This window comes from Gymnoscopelus microlampas (assembly GCF_963454915.1).
Source record: "Gymnoscopelus microlampas genome assembly, chromosome: 18".
Classification (NCBI taxonomy): Eukaryota; Metazoa; Chordata; class Actinopteri; order Myctophiformes; family Myctophidae; genus Gymnoscopelus; species Gymnoscopelus microlampas.
In genome coordinates, this window is record NC_139955.1 from 27421408 (window position 1) to 27436799 (window position 15392).

The 15392-nt window shown below is 40.8% G+C and overlaps 1 protein-coding gene across 2 annotated transcripts; it reads right to left on the reverse strand.

The window, feature by feature from the left end:
* Positions 1-514: 514 nt before the first annotated feature.
* syvn1 (synovial apoptosis inhibitor 1, synoviolin) lies at positions 515-11711 on the reverse strand. Of its 2 annotated transcripts, none has more exons than XM_084042146.1 (16): positions 11522-11711; positions 8927-9076; positions 8587-8679; positions 8243-8395; positions 7298-7346; positions 6332-6435; positions 5440-5566; positions 4895-4994; positions 4641-4706; positions 3710-3826; positions 3305-3462; positions 2994-3128; positions 2657-2800; positions 2357-2540; positions 1942-2045; positions 515-1592 (listed from the first exon to the last, which is right to left on the reverse strand). In XM_084042146.1, exons 2-16 carry the CDS (start codon positions 9059-9061, stop codon positions 1390-1392), a joined length of 1872 nt encoding a protein of 623 aa, XP_083898272.1. In that variant the 5' UTR covers positions 9062-9076; positions 11522-11711; the 3' UTR covers positions 515-1389. The 2 variants fall into 2 exon arrangements, with proteins under 2 accessions (XP_083898272.1, XP_083898271.1); XM_084042145.1 differs by having other exon boundaries at positions 2994-3131.
* Between the last annotated feature and the right edge of the window lie 3681 nt (positions 11712-15392).

The following is a 15392-nucleotide window of genomic DNA, read 5'->3' on the forward strand; positions in this document are numbered from 1 at the left end:
GTTAATTGTTCCTCACTAACCCGTTTTATTTAGCCTATTTTTACACAAATATGTAGTTGAGTGGGCCATGTATACTTATTTGTGAAGATAAAGCACTTTGTATTTTTTTTTAAAAAAGTGCATAAGGTAGGGTAAGTGATTTTCTTTTGTTAGAATAAGTGTTATTCTGATAGGATTGTTCAGTAACAGGGCCCTCCATGTCTCCAGCTATAACAGAAAAGAAGGTTGGGATACCAATTTTAACCAATCAGGATACAGGATAGACATGTGAAATTGGTAGTGATGGCAGAAAGAAATGAGCAGACAATTGGAACAATATAAAATATAATCTGATAAATGGGTACCCTCCCCTGATTGGTTGAAAGTTTGCAACGCACCTAAAAAAAAAATCTGTTCATTAAAGAGCTGGAGAACCCCCTGTTACTTAACACACTATGGCAATGATTACTATCTGAATCTAGTGCTATAACCTTATAACAAAAAAAAGTTTTAACCAAAAGAATATCACTTAACCTACCTTTAACCAATGAATTTTAATGGTCCACAATAACAAAAATAAGAAAATACCCATTCTCTACATTAGTGAATGTACAGCTCAAATCATGTCACTGCCATTTCATTCAAACAGTTTATTCTGCATTATGTACAGATCCTATTAAAACTCTTTTTACAGTATGTACATGTTCAATTAAATCACTTATGTTACAGTGGCAAGATCTAGAGACCCCCGAAACCGCAGACAAAAGAATGATGGAAGGAGAGAATAAAAAGCAAGACACCTATAAATTCCATCATCACGCTGGACACTACAGCGGCTAATCAATTTCCTCTCCATTGAACTCAGTGGGTCTGACATTGCCCTGCACCCACTGTAACGCGAGACGGTGTGGGCAAGTGTTAGGCTTGACCAACTTTGTGACAAAAAAGGAAACAAGCGGGCATCAAATAGCCAGCTTAAGTTCATGAACAAAGCGCAGGTGAGACCTCAATGACAGTAAAATCTACTAAGAGCACAAATCAAAAATACTGCCCATTTCTTAATGACTAAACATATCAGGCCTGGAGCTGTGGCTGCACATGGCTAAGCAGCTGCATTTGTCCTGATCTTGGTTCCGATTGATTCTTTTTGAAGAACAAAAAGAATCTCACAACTGTGTGCTGTCATAGAGCAGTCCAAAAACTTTAAATACCACCGCCATCAACATCGTGTCCTGGCCTCCTGCAGTGTCCACCATAGACAGAAACGTGTAGCCAGTTGAAGGTGGGTGAGCTGAGTGGGGTAGGGATAGCCAACGATGAACCCAAAAAAATTATAATCTACTGACTGTTTTGTCATCTCCACACGTTCGTTGGTCCACAGCGATATGTCTGTATGAAAGTATGTTTGCATCAATTGTCAGGTGGTGGTGAATCTGGTGATGTTTCAAGTTTGCGAAGGCGCCGGCGTCGAAGCTCAGCTGCATTGGGCTCTCCGTCCTGCTGCTCAACTGCCTCATCACCTTCTTCTGTCCGTTCTTCCCTTTCCATTGCTGTGGCATCAGTGGTGGAGTCAGCTGGCTCTGAGAAACCGGTTGCTCCACTCAACTCCTCAGCTATCAACAAAAAGGGCAGAGAGGAAGTGAAAGAATAAGTGGAAGAAAGAACGACAGATGTAGAAGGGGAGGTGTTACCCTATCATTTTCAGATTACCACTCCTGCAAATGAACATACCATTACTGCAATACTGTGACCTTTATTCTTGTTTTTCTCTTGCTACGTTTACACTTTCTTTTGTATTGTTGATCCTATTCATTAATGGTGTGGTTGCACAAGAAGCTCAACATTGTAATGTACTGTGACAATTATTGTGCAATTGACAAATCATATATAATTTTTATTGATCTAAGTCCCCCCCCCCCATTAGTATAATCATGAGGTCCCTTTTAGTTGTGTGTCACATACAGCTCTGTGGGTCATTCTCCTGGCTGGGGGTCTCAGCGCTAAGGTCAGCTGGAGGTGAGGTTTCAGGTTGGGCCGCTCCATTACTGGCTTCACTCCGAGGAGGACTGTGGAGGAAATCACTGGGTGTCAGAGAAATGCATAGAACAATACAGACAGAAATGCATCCCTTCAGTCTCGAGTCACATTTGAGGGAGCAAAGTCTCAATTTGAAGAAAAGATCTCCTTTTTTTCCCTCTCTTTTCTTCACAAATGTGCAAGTCAAATATTTTTATGATTAATATGTGATCCATTAAAAAACATCTTGAGAACAGCTCTGATTGGGCAGATGGTTAAGCCCGATTTATGCTTCACTTGACAAAAATTGCCCTAAAGTATATTACACTTTATTTCAGTTGAAGTAGTTATTTTGGTTTACGTCAAAGTGGCAACGGTGCTGAGGTAGTGGTGGATGTTGAGCATGGCGGCATCCAGCAGGGTGTGGATGTTATGGAGACACTGGAGCCTGGCCTCCAAGCCCTGGCGGCCTTCCGCCTCCAGCTCCCTCAGTTCCTCCTCCGACAGCCTGGACAGAGATGGCGGTGGGGGAGGCATTGATGACACTGAAGGAGAAAAAAATAACAGAGGAAATGAGCTCATTACCTTCATTACAAAGTATTACCTTCATTACTAAGAGGAAAAGTGTTAAGACTAATTAGCTAATACTAGCAGTGCTTACCAAATGGAGGAGGTGGTGGCATAGGCAGCCATGGTGCTGCTGGGAAGGGAGGAGGTGGGAAGGAGAAAGGAAAGCCAGGGATGGTTGCCCCTGGGGCTGCAGCAGTAGCTGTGTCAGAGGCAGACGGGGTGGGACGGCTGGCACCTGAGGGGACACAAACAACACATGCAGTGCCAAGATTAGAACCTGATACTTTCCATGAGGAAAATCTACGACATTGTAGATAAAAACAGAAATGAACATAGAAAGGGAGTCATGCATGAACATAGAAAAGGAATCATGCATGAAGTAACCCTAACCCAAGTGCAGCCATCATGGAGCAACAAGAGGTCCTTACCGGCTCCCTGTGTGGCCTCTGTAGCAGCATCAGCAGCACCAGGTGCTGCAGCAGCTACACCAGGAGGGGGAACTCCAGGGAAGGGACCCCAGAAAGGGAACATGGCAGGAGGAAAGCCGGGCAACATGCCTGGAGCTGCTGGAGAAGACATAGAACAAAAAAAAAATCAGTATCCGGGACTGTTAACTTTCTAAGCTTGGGGGAAAAGATTAATATCAGTGTAGCTGCAGATGGATTACCAAAACCTAATGAGGTCTTAATTTCTACCGACTGTTTTACTATGCCTAACAGTTTGTCCATCCCTTTCTCACCATTAGCAGGGGGTGCGGCAGGGGCATTGGCCGGGGCCGCTGGGGGTGGAGGCGCTGCCGCGGGTGTGGCTTGAGTCTGGTTGGCATTGGAAGCTCGGAGGACATCCATCCGGCAGGTGGGACATGTCTGCTGCCTTTGGAACCAGGATCGCAAACAGCTACGGGAGAAAAGGAAATCCAAGACTCTGCTAGACTGGCATCAAAGTAAAGCACAAAGCTTCCAAAAGGCTTCAGTTTTTCAGATAGAATAGTGTATTTTTAACAGTGAAAATTTCTGAGAGCATCCCCCAACCAAATAGATATACGTTTTAATAATACTTTGTTTACTGAAGTCCAAAACTTGGGTTTGTTAGATTCTAAAAAACAGTGGCACTTCTGTTTAGAATGCTGCAACTCGGGGCTTACCTGGAGTGGAAAATGTGATTACAGGGCAGTTTCTTGGCTCCAGTGACCATCTCCTCACGACAGATGATGCAGACATTGTCAGAGGCCTGCAGATCCTCAGGAGTGGCATCAGGATACCTAGACAGAGTCAGCAAGCAGAAAGATAAAGGAACAATTAAAATCACAACTTAATACATTACATTACATTACATTACAGTCATTTAGCAGACGCTTTTATCCAAAGCGACTTACAATAAGTGTATTCAACATAGGTAGGGAACGAAAACTACTAATCACCAGAAGTTTTAAGTACATTTCCTGCAAAAACAAGCAACCAAGAGTATACCTAGCGCTAAGGTAAAAGTGCAATATATCAGCTACCTACTTTCTTAAACAGATGAGACAAAAATGGCAAAATAGACGTGTTTTCATGCACATAAAATTCCAGATAACAGCGATTGTCACAAGTACATTCTAATCTAAAATTAGCAGTTACGTGGCAAGAGAATATTTGGAAACTGAACTTTCCCACCACCACCACCACATTATGGGCCCTAACATTTATACATGCTTCAAGTCATTTCTCATCATCAAGATAAGAGCTTATTCAAGTTATTTTAAATAGTATATGGCGTTGCTACATACGTAGTCAAAATCAGTAATACACTGAATATGATCAACGCAAATATTAATAGGGAATTATTGTGTATGTAACTTGATTCAATAGTATCAAATGAGCATTCTTATCTCAAAGGTCAACTTCAATCTAACAAAATACATATATATATATATATATATATATATATATATATATATATATATATATATATATATATATATATATATATATATACTGTATATATATACACACACACACACACACACACACACATATATACACACACACGAAAATGTATTCACCACAACAAAGCAAATGCCCAACATCACTCACAGTGTATTCATGTTGCGGATGGCCCTTCGAGACATTATGGCATCTGTTACAGCTTTCTTAAACTGTCTGAGAGGTGGGAGGAGAGATGAAACAAAAAAACATACCGTCACCATGACTGCAAAGTAACTAATCACTTCAAGACATAACATTTTTCTGATTTGGATTGTTCAAACTCTCTGAAATTAAACCCAAGATTACAAATTGTCTTATATGTGTTCTGTTCACACACACCAAAAGAAAATTAAGCTGCTTACCTCATAGCCAGATACATGGGGCGAATGGCAAACAGGGGGAAGGTGTGGACCTTTATCATGATGGTCATGAAGGTCATATACAGGAGCACTTTGATGAAGCCTGGGGGTCATTGAGTAAACAACGCATTACAACTGAAAGACAGTGCTCATGGGTAGCTTAACTCATCACTGCCAAGGACGTCTTTGACGTGGTTTTTGGCCAAAGGCTCAGCCTAGCCTCCTTTCATGTTCAAGGATTCACAAAAGTACATTTTTCTTGGCTTTGTTGTTTTTCTGCGATTTTTCAAAAAATAGGCCACATTCAAACGGCCATAGCTCTGGAATGGAGGATCGCGACCTGCCAATTATTCTTTTCCCTATACTACCGGACGCTTGTGCGTGTAATGAGACGATCTCCGTGAGGACGGAGGTCAAGCAGAATCAAAGGTACAGTAAAATCTCTGTTTTTGCTGGCAAGGGGACGGTAGACGGATGAATGAATGAATTAATTCCTAGCAGTGAATGAGAAAAATGCCCATCGCTAATCACATTCCAAGCAATCATACCAGTGAAGAGCTCAGTGTAGAGCATGTAGACAGCCTTGTTGTCCCAGGGGTTGTCGCTCTGCAGGTCAACGGTGTGGAGCAGGTATTTGATGAGGGTAGTCAGCACCATGGTCAGCAGAATGGCATACTGACAAGACACATAAGATAACATCATTGACACAGAAAACGTAGGGTATATTGTCTTGTTTTACGCTGGTTTTCTTTGATTTTGGATTTATAAAGGGCTATAGGACCGCAGTACTAATAACAAGCAGACAAGTTATGTAGCAAAACAATGGATGGGATTAACATTTGGAGTTGGCCAACTAAGAAAAAATATGTTTTTGTATGTGTAACATCCACTGAGGGGGTTAAACAGACAACCTACGTGTAAACTGCCTCGACATCGGGACAATTGGGATAAAACCCAGGACCAAAAAGATGCCCTGAATGGGAACCATTTTAGTTTTGTGTAGCTAGATGATCGGAGATCTCTGCCTACTAATACATCTGGTGACATCTAAATTCAAATAAAAAATAAATAACTGCATTGCAGAACCAATGCAAAGACTTCAGGGCGGGACTTCATATTGGGAGGGTGATATTTGTTTTCAAAGTAGAAGGCGTAGGTTTGTCTGCGCCCGTTTTCTCTGCTGTTCTTACCACTACATTGAATTAAGATATCACCAGACGTATCGGCAGGCAGAGATCTCTACTATTTGAATGAGCGAGACCAGAACTGTTTTGACTGGGGGTTAAGATTGCATTTTCTACTGAAAACACATTAACTGCTGACTGTTGTGCAGGTTAGCAGCATCTAAAACAGCTTGATTAACAGTGCAGAGTGTGTGATTATGGTAAAACAAACTAGTATCTGCCAGTCACGCTAAAATTCTGTAAGCAAGTTACAAACCTCAAATCCAAACACCAGCTGGACCGATGCTCCTCGAGTTATGATACTGTGAACGGCATGGTTGACAAACAGGAAGTCCAAGATTCCCAGCAGTGACATGAGAGCTGAAGGACAGAGGAACCACACCTGTGTTTTCACCAACCAATAGTCAGCAAAAGCAGCCCACACCCACAGGTGGAAAATTGTCACCATTGAAGGTCTTTTTTGTACCCACTACAGTATATACATTTAAATAAATCATTTTAATTAACATAGCACCAAGATTCAAATAAATAAATGTCCAAATACAAAGCCATTTTAAACTGACAGACACTGGAGTGTTAAGCACAGAACTGGGAATGAGCACCTGTCCCAGACTCCCAGATAAGGTTGGCCGATATTCTTTTTCACAGTTTCTGACAACTGTGACGTTGTCAATAATCATGCCTGCATCCCTCATTTCCAGAAGTCAGTGTCAGACACGGTAAGTATGTTTTTTTTACCATGCATTCCATCCTCTCATTCCAACTCAGAATTTAATTGGTCAAATCAGATTTGGGACAAAACGGTACATTTGCAAGCATTTCAGTGAAGCTTTTGACCATGTTAAAGATGCATTGTGTAGGTCACAACCATATGGTTTTCATATTGTAAAACTTTTGTTGGGCCAAAATCTTGCATTTAATCCATGTCCGTTCTTTTGTTTCCAACCAGTGTCAAGACAGACAAACTTGTAATTGGATTACAACATGGGATTTACTTTGAAGTCTGCCGGAACAGGAGTCTACCGGAAGTAGGTAGACTATCTTAGAAGTAGGTGAAACTAACTCGACACTATTGGGAAGAAATCAAAAGGCACTATGTCAGTGTCCCTATTTGACAGCTGTGTAACTGATACCAGGTACACTCAAGAATTGCAGGAATTTGCATGAAGCTTAATTTAGCAAACAGATGTTTCAAAAGCATCAGAAAAGAAAGAAAACTTACATAGTACTCTGAAGTGAAATACCCAGGATATGTTTGGACTCCTCTCCATCTGCGATAGAGTGTGGAACAGAATGAAGCATATTACATTACATACATCTTAATTCTCATGGTAAAACAACAATCCGCAAAGACACTAGATGCAAGCACTAGGCATGCCCCCTCACTGTTGAATCATCTTTTGGTTTGGTGTTACTTGATCAAGACATTGTTAGTTGATTGTTTTTTTTCCTCTATACTAAGTACATTTCCTGAAAAATAAGCACATTTCTAATAAGTACAAGATTTAAAGAAGCGATTTTACATCATTTTACTTGGCAAACTCTTAATTATAGATCTGTCGATGAAATAAAGTAATTGATGAGTTGAGTAAATCCTTGACCATTAGTCAACTAAAGATTTCTTTAGTCGACGACAGTCCTAGCAAGCATGCAGAACCATGCACGATTGCTTGCAAGTACCATGGCTTCCTCTTTTATAAAAGGATTTTCCTTTTATTATGAGTGTGGTCACCTTTGCTGTAGCTAGACTAAAAGCGGATCCTTTGACTAATGACATGATCACAAAAGCAATATTTGAAGAGTGACTTTTCACTATACAATAGAACAAATCCTGGCCTAATCAACGATGCAATAGTCCAAAACACCAGTTACATCTATGTGTTTTCAAGTTTCTTTTTTCCTTCATCTTTACATGTAGTACAGTATATGAATTAAGTGTCAAAACTGTGACTTGTACTATGTGTGAATACCATATAGGATGTATTGTATACTGTCATATACTGTACTTTCTGTTCATCATTGATGGTGCTTACCTCACAGTACTCTGCATCTGTAAATTAACTGCTGTGCTGCCTTTTGGTGCCTGAATTTCCCCAGCGGGATCAATAATATTTATTATATCCTATAACTAAATCCAGCAGTAGGGCTTAAGTGTATCACCACTCACAAAGTCCACCCTGTCCTCGGCCAGCCAGTGGAAGCACTTGAGGAAGAGCAGCAAGGTGAAGAGAGCGACAAAACGCGGGGAAAAGTCATCCCTGAATACAGTGAAGGCCAGGCAGGTTTCGGTCACCGCATACCAGGAGCGCTCAATCAAGTGCTAAAGGTTCAAGGACAAACACACAACAAAAAAGATGTGTGAGTGGAATTGTTACAACAGCCTACTAGGAATTGGTAGGCTATTAACTAAAATTTGTTTGAATTATGTCAACACCTGAAAATAAAAGTATTGCTGTTCGATATGGAGGAGTTTAGGCTTAAAAACATCCATCAAATAAAGCAGTGGACTACCTCCATTTCTGCAGCCCTCAGCTGTCCAAAGAAGACTTTCCTCATGAACTTTCCCAACAGGAAAACCAGTACAAAGGCCTGAATGTACAACACCTGACAACATGAGACAGAACAGATGAACCAGGGATGAAAACATGTCTCCTCTCATTCACTGTTCCAAAGAAAAAGTCACCTGTGTTAACACATTCAAGTCATCTCCCAATAATGTCATCTTTCACACCAGATAAGAAGTCAAGAGGAATACAGATGTAGCGTGGAATTTATAAATAAAGCATAACTGGGTCAATTTCAAAGTGATATCCCTCTAACCGATACACATACAAGAACACAACAGACTTACCGCCATGCTGGGACTGCTCTTGGTGAGGTAGACCACAGTTGGGTAGAACTGGTGTTTGAGGAAGTAGGCATGGGCAACTACCGCTCCAGTCAGTGCCAGACTGGTGGCAGTCACCAAGGCTGCTCGCACCATCATGGACTCTTACAGGTACTTGGGGAGAGAGTGTGTATAACAGTAAAGCAATAGCTTAAGTGAGAACTGAATCAGCCCAATGGACCTTTTCACAGCAGCTATTTTTATATGAAGGGCTACACACAAGTTTCACCAATGATGGCCGAATAAAGTCAGACTGTGACTCTGTTGGCTCACTGGAAAACTCAATTTAGCATGGCCACTCTCCTGCTGCCATTCATAACTGCCGTCTTCACTTGCCTAAGCATGCAGGGCATTAGGAGTTAACTGTCAAGCAGCTACTGAATAGATTCAGTCAGATTGCCGGTAAACTACCGTGGTAATTGCTCATCCAGAATTGGATCAAATATTAAACCAAGCATTCACCCACTTGACAACTGATCAAGTGACCACTGTGTGACTTTGAAAACCACTTGATTTATTTGAATGTGATTTTACGAAGTTAGGGTGTAGGTTTGGAGTCTCTGTGTTTTACAATGGTGCAAAAACCAAATAGCCTCTTCTAGGGACATTAAAGTATCCTACCTACCCATCTTTATGCAACAAGCTCCTGCTCTCACGGTAGTTACATTTCATTAAACACATTTGAGAAAGTCTTGATGCTGTCGTGGGGAGGCTTGTTTCCAAGGTTAGGCTACAGAATTGTGCTGTTATTTCAAAACACCAACAACGAAACCGTAATTAAATCAGGTTTAACATAAATGGCATGGCATTATTTGTTGTTTTTATTACATAGTATTCAGATGTCTACCCTGGGTTGACAGCAGTGGTGTAAAGTAACTAAATACATTTTAAGTTGCACTTAAGTCCAAGTTTGAGGTATTTTTTACTTTACTGGAGTATTTCCAATTTTCAGTACTTTTACTTATACTCCACTACATCTCAGAGGCAAATATTGTACTTTTACTCCACTACAATTATTTGAAAACTTTATTACTGTTTACTTAGTTTGTAGATTTAGATTATTATTACAAAACGTACATTAACCACTTCAACTCTATATACAAGTCGGCCATTTGAAAATGGCCAACTACAGATTATGTTAGATCTGACATTTTCAAAAGATTTTTATTCAATTTATACATTTTGAAATGGGACCTTCTGCATAATGAGTACTTTCTACTTTTGTGTCATGATATGACAGTCATGTTTCAGGGCTAGTACTTTAAGTACTAGCCCTTTTACTCAAGTAAATTTTACTTTTACTCAAGTAAATTTTGAATTCCGGACTTTTACTTGTAACAGAGTATTTCAACATTGCAGTATTTATATTTTTTACTTAAGTAAAACATGCTAGTATTTTTTCCACCACTGCTCGTTCGTTTGATGGTAGCCCATATATTTTGCCATATGGAAACCATGCGCCCCATGAAGAACAGAGCTCACATGTCTTTTAGAGGGGGGTATTATTTATTTAGCTTGATAACATAATGCTATATGTTGAACGTTAACTTTAGAACTGTAGTAGGCGAGCTGCAATAAGCTAACGTCATTGCTAACTTATACATTATAAAATGAAGGCTTCCGGGGAGCTAAGTAAACACTTAATGCCAACCTTGTGATAGTTTGCTACGGAACAGATTGGATTATTGTCGTTATAACTGTTAAATGAGCGTTGTATGTGTTTGGGTATTAATGTTCTTAACGGTAACATCAGCTCATGTAATGTTACTGTTAGCACACACAATCTAATGGGGTTAGTTAGCTTTAGCTTAGCTGCAATGTTGCCAGATTCTGCGAGAGAAATAAGCAACCAGGTCTATGTCTAACAAGCCCAAAAGAAGCTCGCCCTTCGCCCTTTAAACATAGTCTATTTGATAGCCGATCTATTGCTATTTGCAAAAAATATTGGAAGACATTTTTAAATAACAGGAATATTTTTGAAACATTTTAACACAAATCTTGTATGGGGGTCCCTGGCATAAAATGTTTTGAGATGGGGTCCGCAGACAAATACATATTAATTTGGGGGTCCTTGACTTGAGAAACACTGGTTTACCCAGGAAGCCCAAATAAGCAACTACACTTTAGAAACAAGCATGAGAATTTTAAACCTATAATATGCATCGGATATTTGAAAATAGCCAATCTACAAACGCACAACGCCTCACGAGCTTGTAGATCGGCTGTTTTCAAAAACTCTTGCAATAATATGTGTAATATTTTATTTAAATATATTTGTTAAACATTCTAACAACACAAATGTTCCCTGGCACAACACATTCATAAATATTTGAGAACCACTGGTTTAAGTAATTACTAAAATACATGTGGAAGCAAGCCTAAATAAGCAAGTACACTTTATAAACAAGCCCCCAAAAAAACGCAACCACCAAGATTTACAAGCAACTTTACAGAAAACAAGCCCAAAGTCACTTATAATAAGCAGACATGGCAACACTGCTTAGCTGCCGACGCTAGCTATAGCTAGTAATGGTACAGCTGTTTGGTGTGTGGACTCACCGACACGATGTCGCTTTATTGTCTGCGTTAAAGACTTAATGTCCCTCAACAGATGTGTTGGATGTTTCCCCGGCGACCTGGCTGTGGATATGTGTCACTAACTATTCCATTTGGACCGTGCACCTGAGCTGTTTGGTGACATTTATGTGATCCTCGCCCCTGTAACGCACTGACTGTCTACGTGTTTATCTTTGGCTTGCTCCTTGAAGAGGCCACCTCATATCCGGCTGTTCGGCAGTGTCGCCAGATTGCGCGAGAGAAATAAGCAACCAGGTCTATGAAAACAAGTAGACCGGTGGGATTTCACATAAAAGGCCTTCTATAAGAAGGTTAGAGAGGCATTTTGGGGTATAAGTGGTGTACTGAATCTGAAAAACATGGTACCCAAGCAATTTCTTTACTTTTTAACCTTCTAATTTGCATAACAAAATAGCTGCCAAATGTGAACTATTTCTTCAATAACTCTATAACAAAGCAAGCAAAACTGACAAATAAAGTGCATATATCTATGTTCTGAGGATCAGACAATGTGATTAAGGCATTTGTAATATAATTAGTGGTAAGCCTACTCCTAAATATGCAAATTAGTGGCCACCATTACAGAAAACTGTTTAGTACTCAAAGGGGTCCACACACCCCCCTTATTTTTTTTCTTTACTACTTATCTGTATATTTAGCTTCCCTAGCACATCTAAAATACAAATGTATATGATCTCATGTACAAGTCCTGGGTAAAGTATCCATTTGGCCCCCTGGTGACCTAAAATACATGGAAGTCAATGGAGTGACATTCCATAAATTGTGTCATGGGAATTTCTGCCTTGTATAACTCACCCCCAGAATGAGTTACAGCCACAGAACTGGTACTGATACCTGGATCTGGTCCCCTTGAACTTGGGGATGTGAGAACCAAGATGGTGAGTGGTTCTTGGGCCAAGTTATGGGAGACGGAAGGTGTTTCACTTTAAAACACTTCTGGGGTAATTTTCACGTCTACTCAAACTTTTGTGTGCTGGATTGGATTCAATACTTAGATATGCATTTGATTGTAATCAGTTGCAAGTGTTCATGCTGCATGATGACACACACACACACACACACACACACACACACACACACACACACACACACACACACACACACACACACACACACACACACAGCACTTGTAGGCCTGAAGAAGGTCTCCTCATTCATTAGAAGGACAATATCAGTCACCAGGAGCAGGGTGTGTTTTAAATGAGTCTAACGCAGTTAACGTGAAGTTGGAAGTTGAATGGCCTTATATAGGAGGGAGGCGTGTCTGAAATGAATATCAAATATCATGAAAATGACCCAAGAAGTGTTTTAAAGTGAGACATCCCTTTAATGTATTATGAGTGACCAAGGGCAGGAAGGTGCTAATACTGTAGCTCAGTGATTGGCATCCCTGTGAGGTGCCATAGTAGTTTGGGTGATATTACTTTGGTTGGCCCCAAATGCATGGCTCAGAGGCACTCTGACAGCCAGCCGGCTTGTTGTCAGAGTGAGTCCAGACGTCATGGTCTCTGGTCGATCCAGGACCCATTTGGACATGGATGACTCCTCATGACCTCATCGTAATGACAGAAGCAAACATGGCTGGACTCTATACAGTACAGTCAAGTGCATTCTCAGTCAAGAGTGCTATAGTAGATGGTCCTTCTCCCTCCATGTATAAACATTGCAGAGCTATGAACTTCAACACTGTCCAAATTCCTGTTCTTGGAATTAGACTGGAATTAGAGTAGACTTGATGAGTTTGCAATAGTCTACTGAAGCTATAATTCCAGATCACGGGTAAACATCTCTGGTTACAGCCTGTTCGGACACCATCTTTCTAGCCGGACCTGTGGCCTACTGTATGAAGTAACAAGATGTCCTCCACCCGTAGAAGTGTAGTAAGTCAGGCAGACCCAACCAAGAGGAAGACAACGTGCCCGTCTCACTTCAAGGGTTACAATCTTTGTGGCCCAGGTAAAGGAACATCATCAGAGGGCAGCACCAAACGTACCTCCACCAAAGAACTACATACACCTGCTCAAGGCATTTCACAAGGCTCAGATTCATCCCCTTCAAGTGGTAAGGTGGTGAGCCAGCTGCATGATGAAATCATTAGGGAAGTTGCGACAGCAGCATAGATAGAGACCTGATGGGAGAGGTTAGCCTCATCAAGTCTGACTGCCCCTCAAGATGGTGTAGTTCCAAAGAACCCTCACCAGAACCCCAGTGCTCTGGTGGACACTCTTGCCGTCCATTGAGACGGCATGGTTAGGAGGAAATGGAATTCCAGATGAAGATGACAGATTTAAAAAGTAGAGCTGAGACCTGTGTGCAGAATTTAGGATTTTCGTCGTTTGTCCTGCACCTGGACTAATAGATTGGATGTGCATGCACTACTTCTTCTTCCTCGCCTCTACACCCAACCCTGACCCCTTGAGGCACCCTAACTACTTTAGGCACCTCTCGGGGACACTACAGAGAGCTCTAGCACCCTCCTGACCCAGAGTACTTGGTCACCAAGAATACATGATTTAAGTCTATGGAGCATCATATTTTAGGGGAATTCCGCCTCAAATATCTTGGCTCAGGAACCACACCAAAGTCAGAGTAAACCTGAAAATTACCCCAGAAGTGTTTTAAAGAAAAATGCCCATTTAAGTCCATGTAGCATCATATTTTTAGGGGACTTCCGCCTCCTGTAACCCACCCCAGGAACCACTCACTGTCTAGGTTAACCTGTCCCAAGATCACCAGACCCAAGTGCCAGTTCTGTGGCTCTAGTCTAACTCATTCTGGGGATGAGTTATACAAGGCACTGAAGGCAGAAATCCCCCATGATAGTCTATTTATGGAATGTCACTCCATTGACTATTGGTCATCATGGACCAAATGGATATTTTCTCCAGGATTTTTACATGGGATCATCTAAATCTGTGTTTTAGATGTCCTAAGGATACCAAAAACACACATAAGTAGAAAATAAATGAATTGAATGATTTAAAATGGCCTAGTAGCCTAGTACCCCACTTTTGCCCCAAAATGCCTCTAACAATCACATTTTTCAGAAATCCCACCAGTCTAAAGTCCAAAAGAAATAGGCCACTTGAGCACTATTTGTAAATAGCAGATCTACATGCTCCGCGACGCATTGTGAGCTTGTGGATCTGCTATTTACAAAAGAATCTTGGGAAAAAAGTAACATTTTGGAATATAACACAAATCTGGTACATGGTGGGTCCCATGGCACAACATATTTCCAGTCCACAGACAAATACATATTCATTTGGGGATCCTTGACTTGAAAATGATTGAGAACCACTGGTTTAAACAACATTAGGAAAGAAACCACAAATCGCAACTAACCATTATTTACAAGCTACTTTACAGGAAAAGAAGACCAAAGTCGCTTATAATAAGCGGACATGGCAACCCTGATATCCGGCTATTCGGCAACTTGTCTCTGTGCGCACAAATAATGTATTATTTCTGTTTCTCGTTGCATATTTTGAAAGAGTCATTTGTCTGGAAAATACGTATCTCCTTTTTAAATACCTCCAAATACATTATTTGTGTGTATACGATTTATGCTGCAAATTCATGTTTTAGTTTGACAGAGCCCTTTATTGCTCCTAAATTTGTCAGTGAATCTACGCATTCTTTTAGGATACTTACGGTAAACATCAACGTGGACCAATAGGTAACCTCATCACCAGACTTTCCACCGCGGAGAACCAATAGGAAGTTCAAGTTGTCAGCCTAGCTCTTGTACAGTATTATTTATTTATTTTTACATTGAGGCTTACATCATTATCATTGCACCCTGGCTGTATTTTACCCCCTCTATATTGCA